General features: G+C 31.1%; 1 protein-coding gene across 5 annotated transcripts in view; it reads left to right on the forward strand.

Moving 5' to 3' along the window:
- The window catches only part of TTC29 (tetratricopeptide repeat domain 29), a 93,214-nt gene that overhangs the window by 1,963 nt on the left and 79,128 nt on the right, over positions 1–12,123 (forward strand). For all 5 annotated transcript variants that reach the window (XM_087963059.1, XM_087963061.1, XM_087963063.1 and 2 more), the window contains exons 2-3: positions 4,371–4,465; positions 6,703–6,786. In XM_087963059.1, the coding sequence (XP_087819185.1) occupies positions 4,377–4,465; positions 6,703–6,786 (173 nt within the window). In that variant the 5' untranslated portion in view covers positions 4,371–4,376. The remainder of the gene's footprint in view (positions 1–4,370; positions 4,466–6,702; positions 6,787–12,123) is intronic.

Below are 12,123 nucleotides of genomic sequence, written 5' to 3' on the forward strand. Positions count from 1 at the left end.
CTGTATCTTAATTAATAGTGGGAAACTATAGCATCTGGTGCCCATATGGGACTAATAGAGCCACAGAGAAAACTGATTTGACTTTAATTCCCATTTTCTTTCCTGGGAAATAACAGTAAAAGATACTTGAATGCAATTATTTAAATCACTTAATTGAACTTATATACAATGAATATGATTGATTCTCTGATAGAAAAAGGAATATGCCTTTTCCACCATCCTTTCTAGCCATCTCTTCTAATTATTCCACTGTTGCAGTGAAAAGAAAAATGGCCTTCAAAATATACAGTGAGTTCATAAGTGAGGCCTTGCATCCTCTCTATCTTATGCTTAAGCACTAAGAGAAAGTTATATTTAGAGTAATCTTCTGGGCAGGTGGATGGCCTATTTTTTCCCCTCTGTCTCTTGGTATGCAGACTAATGGCTTTCTTTCTATACTATGTGAGTCAAGAATAAAGGATGGTCAAAGGTGGGAACCACCAGAACTGGCTTGCCTGGTCAGAAGGTTTAGGGCCCTATTAACTCCAAGGTAATAGAGTAGAAAGCACTTGGATAGACTAATAATATTCTTCCACCTAGGAATATATCAGCTCACATTTCTTCCACCATCATTGGTTGTGGACTCCTTGGGTCAGATGTCATAATTAAAGTGTCCTTTGTCTAGATTTGACTGGCATGCCTGTTGCAGTCTTACTGATCCAATAGAACCCATTAGGCATAGTAGTTTTAAGCGTTGGACGAGAGAGTTCTAATCATCCCTTAGACATGAAAGCTGCTGAATGCCTTTGGGCTCCATCCATCTCACAAGTTATTATGGGGAAATATAATGTGGGAACATTATTATATACATTCCATTTAGCTGTACAAAAAATAAATATACAGATAAAGGTGATTTGCTTAATAAGTATAGGTAGAACTGACATCATTCATCGGTGTGGTGCTGTGAAATTTCCCTTTACAAATGTCACTTAGAACTTCAGGCACAAAAGACCAAGTCCACATGCAAAGGTTCAATTAAGTTGATTTATTGCTAAAAACATACATGCAGGAATCTTCTCAACTAACAGCCAGTACCTGGTTAAAGCTAGATAAAGATCAATGGCACTCAAGAAGAGTTGGATTAGTTCACTTGTTACTAACTAGGGATTCGAGGCTAATCTCTCTTTCACCCCCCCCGCCAGTTCTGCCATTCCTTCTTCTACAACAGAGTTGTTGCTCCCAATTGCAGTCAATAAATGAGAACTACCTAGGATAATTTGTTAGCTCGTCAAGTTAATCCAGACAAGAAGCATATAATATGAGTACAGCATTCACTCTATTGTAGGGTTACGCTAATAGAATTTTGAAAAACTAAGTATTTTCCCCTTCCTTTTCTTTAACTCTCAAGAAAATTAGGAAGGGTCCCTTCTGAAATGCCTCCTGAATCTAGTCCCCTAAAAATCTTTAACATGCAAGTTGTCTAGTTGGCAGCTCTTTCTTCTGTCTCCCAAAGTCTTTCCACAACCCATTATGGTACATAATACAAATATTAAGGTCCATGCACTGATATCAGTTCAGTTCCAGGTACAATATAAAATCCTGATTTTAACATATATAGCCTTTTATAACTTAACAGACATATTTTGGACCGCCTCTTCCAACCTATATCAATCCAACTGACTAGAGCATTTAGGTAGAAAATCTTTATCACCCCACACTTCTGAAAATGAGGAGAGATAAGACCAGAAGGAGCTTAGTGGTATGTTGTGCTGGTATTTGGGAAGGATCTTTGCACAAATCAGGATTGTTTCCTATGGATGGCTTTCAGACTGTCCTGAAAACTGAGAGTTCTTTGGGGAAAGTATTCCAGTGATTTTCACCTACTGCCCTAACCCTCTTTGCTACAAGGCCATGTAGAGCCATGAAGATTTGGGTTTACACCCCCATGCACTGGATTATCATAATAGATAAATCCTTTCTGCGATGAGAGTGTATATTGTTATTGCCAGCCTCAATTATGTGTTCCTTGTAAGTTGCTGTAAATTTATCAGCTTATTTTGGTTGTGTATAATAAGTTTTAAACCTTTGATTTTATTTTCTGCATTTTATTGTTGTGTGCCATTAAAATTAAAATTGTAGTGGGGTTATAAGTCTGTGAAATATTTTAAAGTCCTATTTTTCTATGTACATTTTTCTATTTCTGTCTCTTTTCTCTGTGTTTATATTTTAATCTTACTGTGAAAGGTTTAATTTTTTTTCCTTTTCATATCTGCTATACTATTGGAGTTGTGAGTATTGCTACAGGATATCAACTCAATAAATTGAATTAATAAAGAATCTTTTAATTGAAAAATAATAACAGCCAAGAAATGTTGCTGACCAGCTGCTACATAGTCCATTAAGATGCTGAGCAAGAAGAATTGTCTAAATTACAAGAGAAAATAAAAAGGAAATGGGGAGAATGGCTGTGGAAGAAGAGATTGGAACTGCTGGCATTCCCTAACTTCAGATAAATTTGGGTTGGTCCTGGAACCTGCCTGGAATTTTCTCATTGGATAAAGATTTGCCAAATCTGAACTAAATATATTACTAATTTTACACACACACACACACACACACACACACACACACACACACACACACACTATTTTTCCATCATTTGAAACCATATTTTTCTTCTGATAAATTTTGTTCTATTTTTAAAATGAAAAACTATATCTTTCCTTACAATAGTTCTGACAATTAGTGAATATCCCTTTGGGGTTTGTTGAGCTATATTTCTGCCTCTATTAAATGTTTGTGTCTTGAGGCCAGCCAACAGGATTTACAATACCTACTTTAAACTAAATTTAAGAGTAAGGCTACTCCTGCTGCTAAGATTGTTAGATCTGTAACAGAGTTACAAAAGGAAGGAAGTGGCAGCTGCAACTTTAACAGTACAAAGGAAAAGCTAAGTATGTTGGAAAAAGAGAGCAGTATCATGTATAAAAATAAAATCCTTTTACCATTTATGAATTCCGAAATGATTGACAAGTCTACTTTGTTTTGCTGTGTTGTTGATGTTATTCTGCTTAAAGTAAATGCTGATTCAGTTTCAAATAAGACTAATAATACTATCTTATTATTGCAGGGCATTAATTGGTAATATATACTGACATATTAAATACTCTTAAATGCACCAATTTGATCCATAATTTGTTATTTTTCATGATGGCTACAATTTAATTGCAGATTTTCACCAGAACATACAAGTTGACATATTGTACCACAAATCACCTAAAATTTCCTTTATTTTGATCAATGACCATTGTAACAAAAAAAACTACAAATAAGAATACTTAATGTAATATACAGATACTCCTTGATTTACAATCATTTATTTAGCGACCATTCAAAGTTACAATGACTTTGAAAAAAGTAACTTATGACCGTTTTTCACAGTTATGTCTGTTGCAGCATTTCCATAGTTATGTGATCAAAATTCAAATGCTTGGCAATTGGTTCATATTTGTGACGGTTGCGGTATCCTGGGGTCATGTGATCACTTTTTGCAGCCTTCTGACAAACAAGGTCAATGGGGAAGTCAGATTCATTTAACCATGTTACTAACTTCATAACTGCAGTGATTCACTTAACAACTGTTGCAAGAAAGGTCATAAAATGAAGTAAAACTTATCCACTGTCTCACTTAGCAACAGAAATTTTGGGCACAATTGTGGTCATGTGTTGGGGATTACCTGTAGCATGGTAAAATAGATATTATTAATGTTAATAGATCAAATATTAAACTTAATGGATTAAAACTAAAACTCAGGACTAAAACTAATAACAGCAATAATATCAAATAAAACAGAAAGAAATGGTGGGTTTGCCCATGTAGGTCTTTACTTACTCAATTTTCCTTTCTTCAGTGATATATTCAAATCTACTTAATTAAGTATTACAAATTTAGTTCTTAAGTATGACAAAATTGATTTTATAAAAAACATTTTATAACTTTACTTCTTCACTATCATAATTCTAATTCTAATGTAATAGAAGCTATACCTCTAAGTTCAACATACTTCATAGAAAATGGGTTGTAGAACTGCAGTGAAAATGTGTTTTAATGTATTAATTGAGAGCAAGAGTATCTGTTATTTAGGGATGTCAAATGGATCAGAAGTTAGGCCAGAGGATGAATTTACATCTCCTTGATTATATTATGCATCATTTATATCATTAGTCAAATTGATACCTAGATATTACAGTCATATCATGTCAGATGGAATTAAAGTGTCTTGATGTATGTCTGAATTATTTCTATCAGCAAATATTTGGAATAAATTTGGAATGTCTATGTAAATTGAACTATCTGATGCTAATTTTTGAAATATTCTATAATTATTTAGTTCAGAATGAGTTTGTTTCCTCGAATACCTATACAAAGTCCCAGATCACATCCAAGTATGGAGGAGATGAGGTGCGCTTCACCGACTCTTGCAAGGTATACATTTTTTAAAAAAAATATATTAGCTTTCTTTTCAATTCATTTGTGATTCTTTGAAATTTACACTTAACAGAATAATTATAATACAGTATCAATCTTGCTAAAATCTATGGTTGCAAATAAATGTATATATAAAAGTAAAAAAATAATAATACAGTAACCAAGGCACAATAAGAATCTAAATTATGTATTCTGAATTAAAATTATATATAAACAATATACTAGAAAAGTAGAATCAAAAATATTTTCACATTTTAAAATTCAAAATGACATTTTGAAATGGCACTTGTTATAAATAGCTAGTAGTTATTAATAGTACAATATTTTATGCTCTATAGATTTAAATTACATTTTCTGTTTCTTCAGATAGCTGTTATTGGGGATAAATTTTATTCCCTCACTTTATTTGTAACCTTTCAGTTGCAACTATTGTTGATTGTGCTCTTGTGATGAATTCTATGGGCTTTATAGAATTCATCACAAGAGCACAATCAACAATAGTTGCAACTGAGAGATTGCAACTGAGAGTTTACATATATTTACATATAAGTATTAAAATCAGATAAGTTTTGAGTATTGTATCAATTTTTACACTGCATAAATGTCAAATCCATAGAACATCAAAAAACATCAAAAAAATAAACCACATTTTTCAATAGAGAAATGATAAAAGCCTTTGTACCTTTCTTTGGAAATTAGAGGAACTGCTGACATATATCAAGTTTGCACTTTTTAAAAATGCTGTGTTGTATGTTTTATTTTATAAGATTACTAAAAGTAGTTAATATTTATAGAAAGTATAGTTTCTCTTAACATACCGGAAATATAACATAGTTCATTTTTGCTATATTTTGTCAGAAAATATGGATGGATGGGAGGGAAAGAGAAATAATGTCATGCAGATTTAATACCATGATACTTATTTCTAAATAGATATAACCTGAGATTCCTTACCAATTCCTTAACATTTTTCACTCAAGGAAGCTACACTTGGATCCTTTTTGAATTGTGAGATCATGTAAATTCTGATTATACTTTTTTAGTTTGATATATTTCCATATGTAAAGATCGGTGTACAATGTCGTAATAACTGTGCAGATCTGATGGCAAATACATTCTGTTTTTCTTAATTTACCAACTTATGTTTGCATTGCATACAGAAAGAGTGTCTCGGAAAATTAAAAATAAAATGGAAATTGAAAAAGTAATACAGCATAAATGCACAGATATCAACTAGAAAAATGTTTAAATTAGGGTTATTTTTATACCTACAATGCACCGCAATATGACTTTATTGCTTTAATTGTGCTTAACAGAGAACTGTAGTCTATTGGATATTTATGACTGAGATGCTTGTGTTCATGCATAATTTTATCTCTTATTCAGGAATTTACAGCAATATATTTAAATAATATATGTATAAACCTATGAATTTTGTTTTATTTTTTGTTATATTTATAAAAACATTTTTATTTGCTGTTTTAATCTGTTATCTGCCAAATCTTGAATCTGTTTGAATTGAATCTATCTTTTATTTGATGTTTGAATCTGCTATTTGAAAACTATGGCCTCCTAAAGACTTAGTATGACCAGTCTGAGGCTTCATATGACTCAGAAATAAGATGGGCAAGAAAATGATTAACTTTTGCTACAATACCTATAGAGCTTCCATAGCTGAGGGTTGAATTGCACTTAGGTTTCCCCAGATCTTAGCAATGTGTAAGTTAAACTATTTCTGTCCAGGAAAGGTTGAAATTAATTAAGGTTATTTAATGTTGAAGTTATATAATTGATTCTTGAAGGAAAATGCAGTTTCATCTAGAATGGATACATTGTTTGATGCCTTTTTTCCTGAACTTGAGATCATTCACCCAGGAAATATTCCATTAAGATTTACACGTATCCAATACTACACCACTTTTCTACTTGGTAATTTGTCTAAGACAATATTATTTGGCAGTTATTATTACAGTAAGCTTTAATAAGTGGACAATGAATATGAAAGCAGTGAATATTTTTTTCCTAAAGCTACATTTATTAATCTACAAAAAATAAAGATTTGAGATAGATTCATATAAAAAATCAAATTATATTTGTAGATGTTTATAATATGCTTGAATTCATCAATATATACATACCTGCCTTTCTCCAAGCAAGGTTTAGTTCCTAAAACATGGAGTGTATTGTAATATTAAGCCATCTTTCAGTATTCTTTATTTTTAAAAATTTTTTAGGATGCATTTGATCAAAGGAAAAAATGCCATAGATCGTTATTTGGCCATGCATATCAAAGGATTGTCAAAACAAGAGGCTGCTGCGTAAGTAAGATCTTTCTGAGAATTTTATCCTGCAACTTTATTATTTTCTTTGTTGCTAGTGTTATTCATTGATATCTGAAGTTCCTCGGGCAAATTTCAGAAGAACATGGCATTTAAAAATTAAAATTGATATTAAATAATTATGTTTCACACTACTTATCTTGCATATATTAAAGGTGTTAGATCAATGTCTATGTTTGGTAAATGATTTACTAAACCACTAGTGCTTTTGGAGCATTTGATTATCTATTAGCCATTAAAAACATATATTTTTCTTTCATGGATGTTTGCAAGCTGTTCAAGGATGAACTTTTATTTCCAAAATGCAACTACAGGTTGCAAGGTTGACTCTATGAAATTTACGAGTGTTTTGAAAGCTAGATTTAAAAACTCCTGAGAGAAAAAATATTTCATGCAATAGCAAAATAGATAATGCATTGTATAACATTTTAAAACTGGGTACACTGTAACATTTTAGTGTTAGTCATTTTCAAAAGTGTTTCTTGTTTGCTTGTGCTATTGAAACTATTCTGAAATATTGCAATAATTCATTTTCTATTCAGAAATTTCTACTTAAGCCACTGATACTTTAAATATATGTAAAAAAAATATCACTGCAGATTAAATATGATTCTGTTTTTAAGCATGCAAACTTGGAGCAGCTATTTTTTTAATTGTCTCCTGAATTTTCTTTTTATGGCATTATTTTCGTTATATACTGTCATTAAAAATAACAGTTATTGCCTTGTTTTTAAAACAAGCTGGAGTTTAAAGGGTACTCTTGAGCCCTAAAGAACTTTCAGAAAGATCTGGTTTGACATAATCAGTCATATAATAGAAAGCCATTTCTTTTGAGGATTATTTGGGGCTTGTAAGTTTTTTATGATTTTTATGAACTCCAATGCCAGGGTTTGAATATTTGGTTTCTGGAAAAATAACTTGCATAGGGCCATCAATAAACTATACAAATCTGACCCTCTGCCTTTCCCCTCTTGCTTTTTTTGATAAGAAAATCTTTGATGGAGTCCCAAAAGATTCCCTTTGATCATGCTTCAGGTTGCATATTATGGAGGACATAGGGCAAAAATGTTCTCTTATTTGAAAAAAAAATCTTCAAAGCTTTTGATGAGAAACTGCTAAGGGTACCTCTGTGCTCGTACCTGCACCACATTGGGATCAACTGTAGACTTGATTATCTCTCTATATTTTTTGGTTTGTGAGCTGAGCCGATTTATTTCTGAATCTGCTATAAGTTTATTGGAAATTGAACAAAACTGGTAAATTCTTTGCCTTACTTTGCTTTGTAATCTTTATTGGTGATATTTTTCCCACTGTGGTAAATTCTTCCCTCATTCTATCTCCTAAGCGTTATCATTCTCTCTATCTCTCTCTACTCCCATCCATAGAGCTTCAGTGTCTTGTTCCTATAAGCCTATTTTATATATATATAATTATCTAGAATTTGTCTCTCCCACTTACTCAGTCCATCCCCTTTAGCAACATGTAACAATGATCACATTGCTGAGAAAACAACCCAATTGCAAAGTCGCCAATGTGCCATTTTACCTTCACAACTCATAGCTTTTTCAATTCGAAAGACAAATTGCATCAAGGTGGCTGGGACATCTTTTGCAGGCTTTCCATCACAGCAGTGTCAAAAGAATAATTTGGGGTTCCAACATGAGCTGGGGTTTCATACCAACAAATAATAGCACAAACAGTTCCTAATAATAGACTCTAGTTCTGTAAGAACATGTCAGCCTTTGTTGAAAAGATTTTATTTGATAGAAATATTACAGTTCATACATTTCTGCTTAGAAGTATTTAATTTAATGAGACTTATTCCCAAGAAATAATTATAGGATCACAGATTTAAACCCATCTCTGGTAAGTGTATTGAATGTTTAAAATCAACCTTTTTCTTTTTGCAAGTAAATTATTCAAATAAGAAATGTATAGCTGTCTTCCCATATTTCAATGCAATGGAATAATAGATCTAATCATTCTTCAATATACCTTAGATGATACATATTATATTCAGGACTGAGACTTCCAATTTTTAAAAATTTCCTGGACATTTTTCTTTTTAAAAAAGTCTTCAACCAGAACAGGTTACACAGTTAGATGTGCACAACATAACATCCGGTTTGTTATGGCCTGGATATGAAATTGTAAATTCTATAAGATGAAAAAAATCATGTTAGTTGGAATTAGTTATTCTGATTTTTCTGTTCAGATTTTAGCTGCAAATCTGCATTCCCTTAGTTGAAATTAATTGACATTGAATTTCTTCTTCAGGATGCCCCTATGGAATTAATCTATTAATGTGGATTAAACATTTGATAACTGGTCAGCTAAGACTTGCTCCATAAATATATTGCATTCAGGAGCAAATCTTATTGTCACATAAATGTACTTCTAAAATTACAGTCTTACTTCCCTTTGCCAAAATTACTGGATGACAATAGTCATTCAAGGTTCTTTATGTTCAGTGCTGTCTTAATTACATTTCCCCTATTCCCAATGAATGAACATTTGTATCCTATTTCTGTACATTGGAGATATATAGTATAATACCCATGGCTAAATGAGCTCTTCTCAACCTTTGATCCTCTCAAAGGCTGTACAAAAACTGCTATTGTAATATGACAGAAAGTGAAGAACGTGTATACTTTTTAGGGATAAATTAGAATCTTGTGGTGATTAAGATATTTTGTCTTTATTGAGTTATTTTCCCCTATAAAGGGAAAATATTTTTTGAACTTCTATACATTTGAGGGTTCCCCAATTCTTCTACATACCTGGTACAATTTTGGCTACAGAAAAATCTACACAGTTTGTTTACTTTCAATATATAGGATATTTTTAATAACACATTATATCCCATTAAACTCACTGCTGAAGTGATACTGTCCCATAAAAAAACATAGCCATTATTATAAAAGATGTATTATTATTTCTGATGCCTTCCAATGTTAATATTGTATATGTGTATATTATTATTCTGTCTTAATATTTTTAGTGATCTTGCTTGACTAAGATTCTGTGTTTTCACTAACCAACATTCTTTGGGAGTTAATATCTCCTTCGAAACAGAGAAAGGAATACAGTTCTGTTCAAAAACATGGACACTATACGCTTTGGTATGATGTAATGTTCTTAAGAGAGTGCTAAAGAATATGATTATGGAAGAGATAGTTTTCTTTCTTTTAAAAATATTCTATGCATTTTGTAATATAGAATATTTTCTTTGAGAGATTAAAAAGTTCTAATCAACTTCAGTACATTATGTAGAAGTTCCATTTTCTAAACTCTGCAAAAGAAAGTTTCATATTTAATGGGAAATCATGAATAATTCCATTTATTATCTACTTCCTTTCAAAGAAATGATCTGGATAAAAGGTGGGGTGAATAATTTCAAAAAATGTAATACATTTTTAATGGGAAGGTGCAAACTAGAGATTCTCATGACTATTAGCAAGTGTAGAGGAAACAGAATTTTATTTGCAAAAATTCATCAGATTCTAAGAAATATTAAATAAAAGTCATACTTTAATAAAGAAGAGCACTGAATGTTTACTTATTTACATACATTATTTTGCTAAGTTTAAGTCTATAGTTTGCTCCTTTCATTTCTCAATAGTTCACCAGTACTTGGCAGGGAATATAAGGGCAAGTAAATAGCTGTGCTTTATTTGAAGTGTGCATAGAATACTATGGAAAAGTTCATTGTGAAGTACCAGTTCATTGTGAAATACCAGTGGGAATTTGCTTAGCCTGGAATATATGGAGTAAATTTTCTAGTCTATACAGAAATTCTGCTTTTTAATCTTAATGAACTCCTTTGGACTGATTTTTCCCCCCTTGTATGTTACAAAAAGAATTCATGAAAATCTAAGAGTTATCCTATTGGTGTACTGCATATGTAGTACTTTTTTGTGATGTTTGCTTTACATAGTACAATAGTTCAATATAATCCCATGTTAAAAAAAAATACTCTATCTCTTTAATATAATGTTGAACTTCAGTGAAAGTGGTTTTTCAGGATGTATTGAAGAAAGTGGGGAGCCCCGAATCTGTTGAAGGGCCATATTTTTGTTCTTAACCCATAGACCCTTTGTCCATTTTGTCTGAATATGAGAATGTAAACAAGCACTTTTCCCTCAATTCACACATCATAGGAAACTATAATTAATTAAATAGTTAATACCAAAACTAATACAACTGTTTCCTCAGTGAAACAAAGAGGTTTCTCTCCCCTATGAAGTGTAAGGCTTTCTTTCCAAAACCATCGTTTTTTAACTTACTTTCTGAATTTCAGAGGGAGATTCCAATACGAAATTACTTGGAATTCTTGATAGTTTTGGACTTCATTAAATTATTATTATTATTATTATTTTGGAAGCATGATTAAATAGCTACTGGAAGAATATCAACCTTAGTTTTAAATTATATTTTAAATTATAAGCTGTATTTTGTTAATGAATTGTTAAATGAAAGTATAAATATAGAGACTTGGGCTTTCCATAGGAATGTTCCACAATAAGGCTATAATATTACATAAAGTTATAGAGAAGCAAAATAGATTGGATTTGGTGGGATTTATTATTTTGTAGAGATAGGATTGCAATATGAATATTATACCATATATTTCACATTTTTTCAGCATTTTGAAGAGTTTTTGTCCCTCAAAATGCTTGTCTGTATGTGCATGTATCAACCATCCATCTGGTAAATAACATGTAAAGTAAGATTTAGAATACAAATCTTTATGTCACAATCAAACTTTAATCTTTATTTTCACTTTTACAGAGTTACAGATTAGTAAATAAGTTCTTTTATGTGAATACATTTAGAAGTACAAAACATTTGTCAGATTAGGAATGAACAAAGCTGATCTGGATAAATATTTCCTGAAGTATAATCAAAAAATAATTACATTTTTTTCTCACTATCTCAGAGCCCTGTATATTTTAAATGGGCTTAAGATATTAATATTCTGAGTATTTTTCATACATACATCTTAATTAATACATTGCTATTATAGAAATTATATTGTAACATTTATTAATATATGAAGTAATACATTTACTTATTAAATACATTATTTAAAGTAATATAGACTAAAATTAAAATTTTGGTCGAAATTGAGATTTGTTTCCCCCTGTATCTTATAAATAGCATTGTAAACAGCTACTTTTGGTAGGCAATTTAGTGAATATGGTTTCACATAGATAATTTTTCTATAAATAGCCATCACATTTCACTGTTATTTAAAATTAAAACATTCTCAAACATCATGGATAGTGATAATATATATATTTGCTTACATTCGTA

This window comes from Notechis scutatus, chromosome 4 (genome assembly GCF_049901735.1).
Source record: "Notechis scutatus isolate UNSWTSFEM ecotype Mainland chromosome 4, rNotScu1.2, whole genome shotgun sequence".
NCBI lineage: Eukaryota > Metazoa > Chordata > Lepidosauria > Squamata > Elapidae > Notechis > Notechis scutatus.